Raw genomic sequence first — 13,907 nt, forward strand, 5'->3', positions numbered from 1 at the left:
GTACGTATAAAAAAGGTGTAGACTTTCCTAGCTTCTCCCTGTACATCAAGTACACATCACTGAAAGGAAGCTGGGAAACACTAGTAATCATGTCAGTTTTTTTTTACCTTGGTGTTGTAGATAGATTGGTGGTTTGTTTGTCCATATGACCCTGGGTTGTAACCGTAGTCCTGCATCCCTGCCTGAAGAATAGTATTGCCTTAGCCACTCAAACAAACGAGGATGTGTGTCTGATGGTCCAGTGGGATGGTGAAAATCAACAATTTGACACCTAGAGAACACATGGATTAAAGCTAACCAAAGTGATCAGTTACAACTTATTCTAACACCACAGGGGAAAAAAATGTTTGATTGGTAGATTTAAATAGGAGCAGCCAACAGTATTCTTCTATGCTTCCTATTAGTTTGATTTTTTTCTCTTGTAATTTTCCCTCCAATTTCCTCTTTTACCTCTCTTCTCCCAGAAATGTTGAGTTATGGTTCCACATGTACAAGGAGCCCTCTTCCAAGTAGCCATTTATTATCTGAATTTAGACATCGAGTGCTGGCAGCCCAATTGATCCTGGGGAGCATCACAGTTGCGTTTACTCCTGTCCTCACCTGACATCCGGATGTGTGCTATTCCAGCTTGATGCTGATCAGGAATAGAATCCCTGGTGTTTTTCCCCTCCCCAGGGACAGGGAGGCCAGGTTTATCACCCCCCCAGAGAACAGCTGACTCAGCATAGATCATGGATTGAACCTACAAGGAGAACAGCTCAAACAATTCTAAGATACCAAATGACCCAGAGATTTCAAAAATATTTTTGAAAACTCCATACTACCCAACAACCTAAAAACACTGTCACCTCTATTCTGGGTCAATGGTATTCAGTGAACATAATGAGAATTTGAAAGCAAACCAAATCATTTTCAGAAAGGCGTAGGTACATCTTTGAAACAGATATCAATATGGCGAGATCATGGGTGTCATTATATACAAGGTAGGTCTCTAATTGCTTTTGATTTCACATGAAGTTATTACAATATCATGTCAATGTTTTGAGTGCATAGACATGGGTCGTTACCACATCACCCTATCTACACAATATGAAATGATTTAATAATGCAGTATCCTTTTTTGAGGCTTTTACTATTGCAAGCAGTATTTTCATGTTTCTAGTACTATAAAACTAACAGGTAATTCAGGTTTCCTTTGAGTTGTAACAACACATCGTTCGTCACTTTTCTTGGGGGATCAAGTAGATAAGGATACTTGCATTTTCCCTCTGGGATTTGGGTCTGTTAGCTGTAGGGAGTCTACACAAGTTTCAGTGCTCAATCTAGTTTCCAGCGAGCACAGATCCAAAACTGCTTAATTTGCCAATATCATTCATAGTCCATCAGGATAAGTAGTGAGGGAAATTTAAAAATTCATACCGTTGCAGTACTCTAAGGCACAATGGTGGGCAGAATAGAAGCAATTTTACTCTGCATTCGACACATGCTGTATTTGAAGTGCTAGAAATGCTTGATAGGGACACTGGGTCCGAAATTAAAAATTATTTTATTCTCTATCACCAACATTCACCTATTTGACCAACACACCAATTCATCCACATAGAACTCTTTAGTAAGCTTTAGTAACGTTGTAGAATTCATGCGCCAACTTGTAAATTCTACCAACTCTTTCAAATGGCAGTGCATTGTCACCCAGGTACCATGGGGAGGCAGAAAAGTGGTAGAGAAAGAGAAAAACAACATCAGTTTATTCCCTCCGTCTTGATTTGAAACACCATACTATCCAAAAGCCGCCTCTGTCTACCAGCTCTGCTGGTTTCAGAATTCCGGAACAGGGATTGAATGTTCTAGTTAAAAAAACACAACTACGCTATTCATTGCAAAACATAAATGTTTGCTCATTATTGGACTGTTGAAATATTCAGCTGCAATTCCCAATGTCTTTAGCCTGCTGTGCAAACACTTCAATTGGGGGAATGGATATGTACATTAATTCGGTTGGGGATTGGATAGCACTTTAATGGTGCTGTCATACTGCAACTACCAATTTTGATCTCTTAATCATTACAAGTGAATTTGAGCATCAGGTTTCTCTAGAACTCCAACCAGCAAGCAACTGGTTGAAAAGCTAGTGTTACAAGTGCCACGAGATAATTTTTAAGAGATTAATTTTTTATCAATCCAAAGTATTGTTAACTCATACTAACTTTATTCTTAGAAAGGTCAATAAAGAATAGATTTCTGTTGCTCCAATCCAAGCTCGAGTGCACCGCAGTTTATTTTTAAAATAGGCAGCACCTTGAGGATCAAAACCATCCTTCCACGCTTCCTCCATCATAGACTGGACTTTTGGAATGCAAGGGATTACAATGTCTAAAAGAAAGAAGTTGTTAAAACATGTTTACAACTGTCCATCCAAATTTTAAAGAGGACATTTGTTCAAATATACAAGTATATAATCCTAAGTTAAACTGCTAACTTCCTTCATTCCAATTTTTGGACAATGGCCAAAAATTTGACATCTAGAGAGTACAGAAAAAGTCCTACTCAAAAGCTTTGTGTGTATTAGTTTGTTTTTTTATATACATAGACTTGCCTTCGGAGTCAAAAGGTTATGGGTTAAAATCCCACACCAGAACTTGAGCTCATAATCTAGGCTGACACTTCAATGCGGTACTGAGCGAGAGAGCTACATTGTTGGAACTGCTGCCTTGTGGATGATGCACCTGCTGGTTCTGGTGGGCATTAAAGATCCCATAGCACTATCTGAAGATGACCAGCGCTCTTCTGGGGCCCTGGCAAACATTACTTCCCTGAAGCACCACCACCAAAATATAGATTATTAGTTAGTCATTCATCTCATGAGTGTTTTTGTGCAAAATGGCTAACCCGTCTGCTTACACAGCAGTCACTGCATTTTAAAGTGAGCTATTGTATATAAGGTGCAATATAGATGGATATCTTTCTTCACTTTTCCCCCCATCTCTTGTAATTTTTCCTCAAGTCTTTTCCCCTTGCCCCTCCTTTCCTAAATGCATTTAAGTTCACAGAAGTAGGGTTTACAAACTGTGGTATGTTACAGAGCTGTAGCTCAGGGTAAAAAGAGTATTTAGCTTTTTCTAACCAAACAGTTTCAAGTGCTAAAACCACTATTTCATAACTTTTTGTGAAGAAACTAACGCTGCCATTTACATAAGGAATTTTATATTTATTTATATATAGAAACTATTTGGCAGGTTTTGGGCTCTCATTGTTTTCTAACCAATCCAAATGGCTACCTTTGTTCCCAGAATCTAAACTAGGGCAACAGTCAAATGCACGATTTAAATAATGTAAAAAGCTGATTCAAGTCTTTGAGATACATTTGATAGATTACAGTTCTTTACTATTTAGCATTTTATCATAATGCAATAGTCTCCTGAAATATACAAGAAAATTAGCACAGTATTACATGAGGCCAATAAGGAAAACAGGAAAAGCACAATTGTTACATAGGATATACAGCACAGAAACAGGCCATTCGGCCCAACCAGTCCATGGCGGCATTTATGCTCCACTTGAGCCTCCTCCAGTCTTTCCTCATCTAAATCTATCAGCATAACCCTCTATTCCCTTCTCCCTCATATGCTTGATTGTGATCTAGGATTACCGAGTTACAAATAAATACTGAGAGCCAGTTTAGCGAACCAAGGCCTAGAAATTCAGTTGGGCCCCGTTTGGGGCACCAAGCTCGCCTGGGCGCCGGAATTACCGCTGCGAGTGGAGCCACTAGCACCATCCCGATATTCAGTTTCAGTGCCCCAAACGGAAGCGGGCCGCTACTCGAGGCTCCCCGCGTCCCGCTTGGGGCGCTGAAACTGATTATCGCAGCGCAACGTGCCGCAGCGCCACACGCTGCGGTACTGCAGGCCTTCCTCCCACTGTTAAGGGGGAGGTGCCTGCAACAGCGCGAGCCCCGCTCGCGAGTGCCGGCAAATGAGCCCGGCACCAAGGAAAAGTGCCGGGCTCTCGGGAAACAGCCGGCAATGCCGCCGGGGGGGGGGGGGGGTTTAAGGAGGCCGGGGACGGAGGTGCTGGCAGGCGGCTGCCGAAAAAGCGGCCGCCCCGCACCTCCACCTTAACTTGCGCCACTACCGCCACAGGTAGGCCCTGTGAACTGGTCGCGATTTGCGACCGGCGTTAAAGAGGCGGGTGCGACCAAATATGGTGATCGGGGCGGGAGCGGGGCGCTGCGCACACCGATGACGTCATCGGTGGCGGCGCAGCGCTACAGGCTAACGCCGCCATTAGCGCCCCGCTAAATATCGCGGGAGGTGTGGCCAGTGGCGCTAAAGCCACCGAGTGCCCTCTTTGGGCGCTAACTGGTGGCGCAGCCCACTGAATTTCTAGGCCCAAGTGTTTATGACCCGATCTCACCATCCTATAACAGTAACGTTTTTGTGTAATAATATCTGTACCATGTAAATCACGCTTATACTGTTCCATCTTCATAAGTGAAGAAAGAAGCATTTGAAAGTTTCGGTATCCACATCCCCAGCCTTTGTCTCCTACAGACGCATGATAGTGATCGGTTTCTGCACACAGAAACACGTGCCTTATTTCTGTACCATTTCCCTGATAATACTCATTTAGAGCCCTCATTAGACCTGTAAAACATGAACACAGTTCAATAAGTACAAAGGAATGGAGCTCAGTTCTTACGCTAGACTAGATAAATTGCTTTTAGTCAAAATTTATATAGCGTTTAAAGCAATTCTGAACCCATTGATAACTTGAAATTCAGCAATGCATTTCCCAAAATAGTTTTATTTGTGATCACACAGTTAAAGGAAATGCAATGAACTTCTTTTCAAGCACTGGCTATATTTTAAGTTTTAAGCAAATTCAAAATTATATTAACCCTATAGATAAATATTTTCTATTAAAAGCAATTTATGGCAGTTAAAACTATAGAAATTCTCATCTAGCTCCTATTAGGTGTTAGCTATGGCTCAGTGGTAGCACGGTCACCTCTAAGCAAGAAGGTTGTGGATTCAAGTCCCACTCCAGAGACTTGAGCACAAAACCTAGGCCAACACTCCAGTGCAGTACTGAGAGAGTGTTGCACTGTTAGGAGGTATCTTGTTTCAGATGAGACGTTAAACTGAGGCCCCATCTGCCCTCTCAGGTGGATGTAAAAGATCCCATGACACTATTTCGAAGGAGGTAGAGGAGTTATTCCCAGTATCCAGGTCAATATTTATCCCTCAACCAACATCACTAAAAACAAATTATCCGGTTATTATCACATTGTTGTTTGTGGAAGCTTGCTGTGTGCAAATTCGCGTTTCCTACATTACAACATTGACTACATTTCAAAAGGACTTCATTGGCTGTAAAGTGCTTTGGGATGTCCAGAGGTCATGAAAGCCATTATACAAATGCAAGTCAGTATTTCTTATTAGTCCAGGCTATTGTTGGCCCTGTTCTTAAGTTAACCATAGACAACACCATGATAATGTATATACAAGTTCTATTGTGTAACAGTTTAGCTCAACCTGGTGCAGTCTGCATTTCTCCCAAAACTCGATAGACTCTGGAACAGTACCCATGGATTGGAGCGTAGCTAATGTTACCCCACTATTCAAAAAAGGTGGTAGAGGGAAAATGGGGAATTATAGGCTGGTAAGCCTGACATCGGTAGTGGGGAAAATGCTAGAGTCCATTATAAAAGATGTAATAGCAGAGCACTTGGAAAACAGTGACCGGATCGGACAAAGTCAACATGGATTTACAAAAGGTAAATCGTGCTTGACTAATCTACTGGAATTTTTTGAGGATGTAACTGGTAAAATAGATAAGGGAGAACCAGTGGATGTGGTGTATTTGGACTTTCAAAAGGCTTTCGATAAGGTCCCACATAAGAGATTAGCGTGTAAAGTTAAGGCACATGGGATTGGGGGCAAGGTATTGACTAGAATAGAGAACTGGTTGGCAGACAGAAAGCAAAGAGTTGGAATAAACGGCTCTTTTTCCGAGTGGCAGGCAGTGACTAGTGGGGTACCGCAGGGATCGGTCCTTGGACCCCAGCTATTCACAATATATATTAATGATTTGGACGAGGGAACTAGATGTAATATCTCCAAGTTTGCAGACGACACAAAGCTGGGTGGGCGTGTGTGCTGTGAGGAGGATGCCGAGAAACTCCAGTATGATTTGGACAAGTTGGGTGATTGGGCAGAAGCATGGCAAATGCAATATAACGTGGATAAATGCGAGGTTATCCACTTTGGTGGCAAAAACAGGAAGGCCGATTATTATCTGAATGGCAATAGATTGGGAGAAGGGGAAGTGCAACGAGACCTGGGCGTCCTTGTGCACCAGTCGCTGAAGGTAAGCATGCAGGTGCAGCAGGAGGTTAAGAAGGCAAATGGTATGTTGGCCTTCGTAGCTAGAGGGTTTGAGTACAGGAACAAGGATGTCTTGCTGCAGTTGTACAGGGCCTTGGTGAGACCACATCTTGAGTATTGTGTGCAGTTTTGGTCAGATTATCTGAGGAAGGATGTTCTTGCTATGGAAGGAGTGCAGCGAAGATTCACCAGGCTGATACCTGGGATGGCAGGAATGATGTATGAGGAAAGATTGGGTGGATTGGGCTTGTACTCGCTGGAGTTTAGAAGAATGAGAGGTGATCTCATTGAAACTTATAAAATTCTAACAGGACTAGACAGACTAGATGCAGGAAGGATGTTCCCGATGGTCAGGGAGTCCAGAACCAGGGGTCACAGTCTAAGAATAAGGAGTAAGCCATTTAGGACAGAGATGAGGAGGAATTTCTTCACCCAGAGAGTGGTGAACCTGTGGAATTCTCTACCAAAGGAGGCAGTAGAGGCCAATTCATTAATTATATTCAAGAAGGAGTTAGATATATTTCTTAAGGCTAAAGGGATCAAGGGATATGGAGAGAAGGCAGGAACAGGGTACTGAATTTGGATGATCAGCCATGATCTCATTGAATGGCGGAGCAGGCTCGAGGGGCCGAATGGCCTACTCCTGCTCCTATCTTCTATGTTTCTATTTTAATATTTTGCCTTTAGTTCTAATGGGCCATAATTTGCAGCCCCTATGGGTGCGTACAAGGTGCAAACGCGCCCGTAAAGGCCTCGCAAGTTCCGGGTTTAGGCATGCACTGCACATGTGCTAAAACCCGGAACTTGAGATCTGTGAAGAATTTTCTTGACAGATCCTCCGCATCCCCAGGAAAAGGACATCCGCGGGCGGAGAGGTGGAAGCGAATGCCCGTGCAATTCTTACGCCTGGTAAAAGCAGGCATAAGACCTGCTTTTACCAGCGTAAGAGTTTTTTTTTTAAAAAAAACAGAAAAATAAATTTCTCTCAATAATTTATACATTTAAAAACCTGTGAAATAAGGTAAGTTTATTTTTAAATAACAACAGAAAATGCTGGAAAAACTCAGCAGGTCAGGCAACATCCGTGGAGAGAAATTTGAGTTGACGTTTCGGGTCGAACCCTTCTTCAAAACTGGAAAAAAAAGAAGATAGATCGGAGGCAGGGCTGCGATCGGACAAAAGAAACAAAAGAAGTAAAAGAGACAATAAAAGGTATTGGAAGCTAGATGAGATGGTAATAGGCTGAGATTAGGTGTAAAGTGTACTGGCAGGGCAAGAGATAGCGGCCAGGTGTGAGAGAGAAACAAAAAGGGGGGGGGGGAAAAAGGAGTGGAAAAATTACAAGAAAAAATGAAATAGGGGCCGAGGTTATGATCTGAAATTGTTGAACTCGATATTGAGTCCGGAAGGCTGCAGAGTGCCTAATCGGAAGATGAGGTGCTGTTCCTCGAGTTTACGTTGAGCTTCCGTGGAACAATACAAGAGGCCAAGGACGGTGAGGTCCAAGTGGGAATGGAGCGGTGAATTAAAATGACAGGCGACCGGAAGCTCGGGGTCACCCTTACGGACTGAATGGAGGTGTTCTGCAAAGCGGTCACCCAATCTGCGTTTGGTCTCCCCAATGTAAAGGAGACCGCATCGTGAGCAGCGAATACAGTATACTAGATTGCGAGAAGTACAAGTAAATCGCTGTTTCACCTGGAAGGGGTGTTTGGGGCCCTGGACAGTGGGAAGGGGGGGGGGGGGGGGGCGGAGGTATAGGGGCAGGTGTTACATCTCCTCCGCTTGCATGGGAAGGTGCCAGGCGAAGGGGAAGGGCTGTTTGGGGTGATAGAGTGGACTAGGGTGTCTCGGAGGGAGCGGTCCCTGCGGAATGCTGAAAGGGGAGGGGAAGATACGTTTGGTGGTGGAATCACTTTGGAGGTAGCGGAAATGCCGGAGGATGATCCGTTGAATGTGGAGGCTGGTGGGATGAAAGGTGAGGACAAGGGGAACCCTATCGTGGTTCCGGGAGGAAGGGGCAGGGGTGAGGGCAGAAGTGCGGGAGATAGAACTGACACGGTCGAGGGTAGTGTTTTTTAGCCCCTTTAAAACATGCAAATTTATTTTTCAAAAAATTAAATTTTTGTTTTAAATATTTAATTAAATGCCATTTTAATCAATTTTAAATATGTGATGGTTTTTTTTATTTATATGATGAAGTGCAGAGGTATTTTTGGGGGTACTCCCATTCATACTTAGGATTCCATACAGAAGCTCCATAAATATGAATGGGGATTTCCTTCTGTCATTCATTGGGTCGGCCCACCTGATCCCAGGGGCGCTTGCAAAATGCCTGCGCCCCTGGGGTACTTGGACCTCTGTGCAACGTCTACGCATAGAGGCCTAGGAGCGCGAGTCTCCGTGGATCCCGAGGCAGAAGGTAAGTTCGTAGATTTTTTGCCGGATGGTGGCATCCGCTCGCAGGAAGCCGCCGACTGCAAATTCAGTCCCAACAAACATGGAAACTGTAAAAAAATATTGTGCTTCAAACAATGAAAATGATTCTTAGAACATAGGTTCTGAATCAAAAAGTAATCTGCTTTACTGCTGCAGTGGCCTCTCGAATATCAGTCATGAAGCAAGATTCTGCTTAGGATTTCAGAACATTCAATTCAAAGCAAATGAAGAAGCAATCATACCTGAAGTCCTAGTTCTGCCATCATCTTCTCCCACTGCTAATGTCTCCATTAATTCTGCTCTCCTTCGTTGGTACTCAGCAGGATTCATCTGACCCCGTGCCACAGCCCTCTCCATGTTGTGCACTGTCTGTTGTTTGTATCCTCCACGATTATCTAACCCATACTGTCTCTGGAGGGAGAAAATAACTTTAAAATTCCAGTTGGGTATACGGCTGACTGGAAATTGGGGGTGGGGGGGGTGGTTGCAGGATTTTGACCCAGCGACGATGAAGGAACGGCGATATAATTTCCAAGTCAGGGTGGTGTGTGACTTGGAGGTGATGGTGTTCCCATGTACCTGCTGCCCTGCTCCTTCTAGGTGATAGAGGTCGCGGGTTTGGGAGGTGATGTCGAAGAAGCCTTGGGGAGTTGCTGCAGTGCACACTATATTGCTCACACTGGCTCAGAGAATATGCTGCTTTATAACTGTGACAGGGAAAATGTGATGGGGAAAAGTGTTACAGTAAGCAAGTGTGACAGTTAAAAGATATGTACATTGTACACAAACATAGAAACATAGAAGATAGGAGCAGGAGTAGGCCATTCGGCCCCTCGAGCCCGCCCCGCCATTCAATGAGATCATGGCTGATCATCCAAATTCAGTACCCTGTCCCTGCCTTCTCCCCATATCCCTTGATCCCTTTAGCCTCAAGAAATATATCCAACTCTTTATTGAATATATTTAATGAACTGGCCTCCACCGCCCTCTGTGGCAGAGAATTCCACAGGTTCATCACTCTCTGGGTGAAGAAGTTCCTCCTCATTTCAGTCCTAATGGCTTACCCCTTATCCTTAGACTATGACTCCTGGTTCTGGACTCCCCGGCCATCAGAAAGATCCTTCCTGCATCCAGTCTGTCCAGACATGACAGAATTTTATAGGTTTCGATGAGATCCCCTCTCAATCTTCTAAACTCCAGTGAGTATAAGCCCAATCGACACAATCTCTCCTCATACGTCATTCCTGCCATCCCAGGTATCAGCCTGGTGAATCTTCGCTGCACTCCCATGGCAAGAACGTCCTTCCTCAGGTAAGGTGACCAAAACTGCACACAATACTCAAGGTGCGGTCTCACCAAGGCCCTGTACAACTGTAGCAAGACATCCTTGTTCCTGTACTCGAACCCTCTTGCTACAAAGGCCAACATACCATTTGCCTTCTTAACCGCCTGCTGCACCTGCATGCTTACCTTCAGCGACTGGTGCACAAGAACACCCAGGTCTCTTTGCACTTCCCCTTCTCCCAATCTATTGCCATTCAAATAATAATCTGCCTTCCTGTTTTTGCCACCAAAGTGGATAACCTCACATTTATCCACATTATAGTGCATTTGCCATGTTTCTGCCCAATCACCCAACCTGTCCAAATCGTACTGAGTTTCACGACATCCTCCTCACAGCTTACCCTCCCACCCAGCTTTGTGTCGTCTGCAAATTTGGAGATATTACATCCAATTCCCTCGTCCAGATCATTAATATATATTGTAAACAGCTGGGGTCCTAGGACCGATCCTTCCAGTACCCCACTAGTCACTGCCTGCCACTCGGAAAACGACCCGTTCATTCCAACTCTTTGCTTTCTGTCCGCCAACCAGTTCTCTATCCAAGTCAATACCTTGCCCCCAATCCCATGTGCCTTAATTTTGCACGCTAATCTCTTATGTGGGACCTTATCGAAAGCCTTCTGAAAGTCCAAATACACCACATCCACTGGTTCTCTCTTATCTATTTTTACCAGTTACATCCTCAAAAAATTCCAGTAGATTAGTCAAGCATGATTTACCTTTTGTAAATCCATGTTGACTTTGTCCGATCCTGTCACTGCTTTCCAAGTGCTCTGCTATTACATCTTTTATAATAGACTCCAGCATTTTCCCCACTACCGATGTCAGGCTTACCGGTCTATAATTCCCCGCTTTTTTTCTACCACCTTTTTTTGAATAGTGGGGTAACATTAGCTACCCTCCAATCCATGGGTACCGTTCCAGAGTCTATCGAGTTCTGGAAGATGACCAGCAATGCATCTACTATCTCTCGGGCCACTTCCTTAAGTACCCTGGGATGTAGACCATCAGGCCCTGGGGATTTATCAGCCTTCAGTCCCAATTTTCCTAACACCATTTCCCTACAAATACTGATTCTTTCAGTTCCTCCCTTTCATCAGACCCTATGTTCCCCGACATCTCTGGGAGGTTATTTGTGTCCTCCTTTGTGAAGACAGAACCAAAGTATGTATTTAGTTGGTCTGCCATTTCCTTGTTTCCCATTATAAATTCCCCTGATTCTGACTGTAAGGGACCTACGCTTGCATTCACCAATCTTTTTCTCGTCACATATCTATAAAAACTTTTAGTCCGTTTTTATGTTCCCTGAAAGCTTACTTTCATATTCTATTTTCCCTTTCTTAATTAATCCCTTTGTCCTCCTTTGTTGACTCCTAAACTGCTCCCAATCCTCAGGATTATTGCTTTTTCTAGCCAATTTATATGTCCTCTCCTTGGATCTTATGCTATCCCTAATTTCCCTTGTTAGCCACGGTTGAGTCACCTTTTTTGTTTTATTTTTATGCCAAACTGGGATGAACAAATGCTGTAGCTCATCCATTCAGTCTTTGAATGTTTGCCATTGCCTATCCACTGTGAACCCTTTGAGTGCCATTCCCCAATCAATCCTACCCAACTCGCTCCTCAGACCATCGTAGTTTCCTTTATTTAAATTGAGGACCCTTGTCTCTGAGTCAACTACTACATTCTCCGTCTTAATGAAGAATTCGATCATATTATGATTGCTCCGACCCAAGGGGCCTCGTACAAGATTGCTAATTAATCCTTTCTCGTTACATAATACCCAGTCTAAGATGGCCTGATCTCTGGTTGGTTCCTTGACATATTGGTCCAGGAAACCATCCCGTAAACACTCCAGGAATTCCTCCTCCACAGTATTGTTACTAATTTGGTTGGCCCAATCTATATGTAGATTAAAGTCACCCATGATGACTGCTGTGCCCTTATTGCACGCTTCTTTAATTTCCCTTTTAATTAATGCCATCCCCAACCTCCGCCTTACTGTTTGGAGGTCTATATACCACTCCCACTAATGTTTTTTTCCCCTTTGTATTTCTCAATTCTACCCATACAGATTCCACGTCATCAGAGCTAATATCCTTCATTACAATTGTATTAATCCCTTCTTTAACCAGTAATGCTACCCCACCTCCCTTTCCTTTTTGCCTATCTTTCCTGAATATCGAATACCCCTGGATGTTGAGTTCCCAGTCTTGGCCATCCTTGAGCCATGTTTCCGTAATCCCAACCAAATCATATCCGTTTACCTCTATTTGCGCAGCCAATTCATCCACCTTATTACAAATGCTCCTCGCATTAAGACACAAAGCCTTCAGGCTTGTTTTAACGCTCTTAGAATTATTATTTACTGTGGCCACGTTTGATTTAAACCGTTGATTTCTCTGACTGCCACTTTTGTTTTTCTCCTTCCTATCTTTTGCTTTTATCCCCGTTTTTCTTTCCTCTGTCTCCATGCTCAGGTTCCCAACCCCCTGCCATTTTAGTTTAAACCCCCCCGAACAGCACTAGCAAACACTCCCCCTAGGACATCGGTCCCGGCCCTGCCCAGGTGCAAACCGTCCCGTTTGTACTGGTCCCACCTCTCCCAGAACCGGTTCCAATGTCCAAGGAATTTGAATCCCTCCTCCTTGCACCATTCCTCTAGCCACGTATTCATTTGAAATATCCTCCTATTTCTACTCTGACTAGCACGTGGCACTGGTAGCAATCCTGAGATTACTACCTTTGAGGTCCTATTTTTTAAATTTACCTCCTAACTCCCTATATTCTGCTTTTAGGACCTCATCCCGTTTTTTACCTATATCGTTGGTGCCTATGTGCACCACGACAACTGGCTGTTCACCCTCCCCCTCCAAAATGTTCTGTAGCCGCTCCGAGACGTCCTTGACCCTTGCACCAGGGAGGCAACACACCATCCTGGAGTCTCGATTGCGGCCGCAAAAACGCCTATCTATTCCCCTTACAATTGAGTCCCCTATCACTATAGCTCTTCCACTCTTTTTCCTTCCAGCCTGTGCAGCAGAGCCACCCATGGTGCCAGGAAGTTGGCTGCTGCTGCCTTCCCCTGATGAGTCATCCCCCCCAACAGTATTCAAAGACTTTTAATATACATTACATGCAGGTCTCCTGTGGAGTTGCTCATGGTGACTCTGCGAATAGGCTGCTTGAAACAATCAACAATGTGCGGTGCGGAAAGTGTTACCAGAAATAAGTAGAACACTTACAGGAAAGTACTTAATATATTATAGACAGATATGTATATGGAAAAATAATCAAGCAAAGAGCAAGTCTGATGAGAGCAAGTTAACCTTTCTCCAATATGCTCCCACTTCTTTGAGGTACTAAAGGTCAAGAAGAACATGCTGTTCTGGTTATAAACACAGCTTCCCCCAGTTGCTGTGCCATGTCCAATGGTCTGCTGTTCTGGTGTACTCATCGCCCAATGATCTAGTAAATTAGTAACTAAAGTGGAATTTAAGGGGTATTTACTCCCAACCGAGTAACCTTTAGTATGGCCAAAATGTTGTTGTCTCAAAAGATTATAATTTTGTAAAGAGTTAATATTTTGTTACAAAAATTTATCTATATCTTAATAAAAATCATGGCCTAAAAATTTGTTGCTGTCATGTCCGTTATGTAGGCGTAAAACAGGCACCCAAGCATCCAATATGGCAGACTGTGCGCATGTACATTCCGCGTCCGAAGTGCACCTCC

General features: G+C 43.8%; 1 protein-coding gene across 2 annotated transcripts in view; it reads right to left on the minus strand.

The window, feature by feature from the left end:
* Positions 1-13,907, minus strand: part of zup1 (zinc finger containing ubiquitin peptidase 1) — a 44,644-nt gene that overhangs the window by 9,665 nt on the left and 21,072 nt on the right. For both annotated transcript variants that reach the window (XM_085997374.1, XM_085997373.1), the window contains 4 exons: positions 9,071-9,239; positions 4,458-4,646; positions 2,208-2,373; positions 108-271 (listed from right to left, as the gene is read on the minus strand). In XM_085997374.1, the coding sequence (XP_085853500.1) occupies positions 108-271; positions 2,208-2,373; positions 4,458-4,646; positions 9,071-9,239 (688 nt within the window). The remainder of the gene's footprint in view (positions 1-107; positions 272-2,207; positions 2,374-4,457; positions 4,647-9,070; positions 9,240-13,907) is intronic.

This window comes from Somniosus microcephalus, chromosome 9, assembly GCF_052327205.1.
Source record: "Somniosus microcephalus isolate GS21.2 chromosome 9, FLI_Smic_1.0, whole genome shotgun sequence".
NCBI classification, from domain to species: Eukaryota; Metazoa; Chordata; class Chondrichthyes; order Squaliformes; family Somniosidae; genus Somniosus; species Somniosus microcephalus.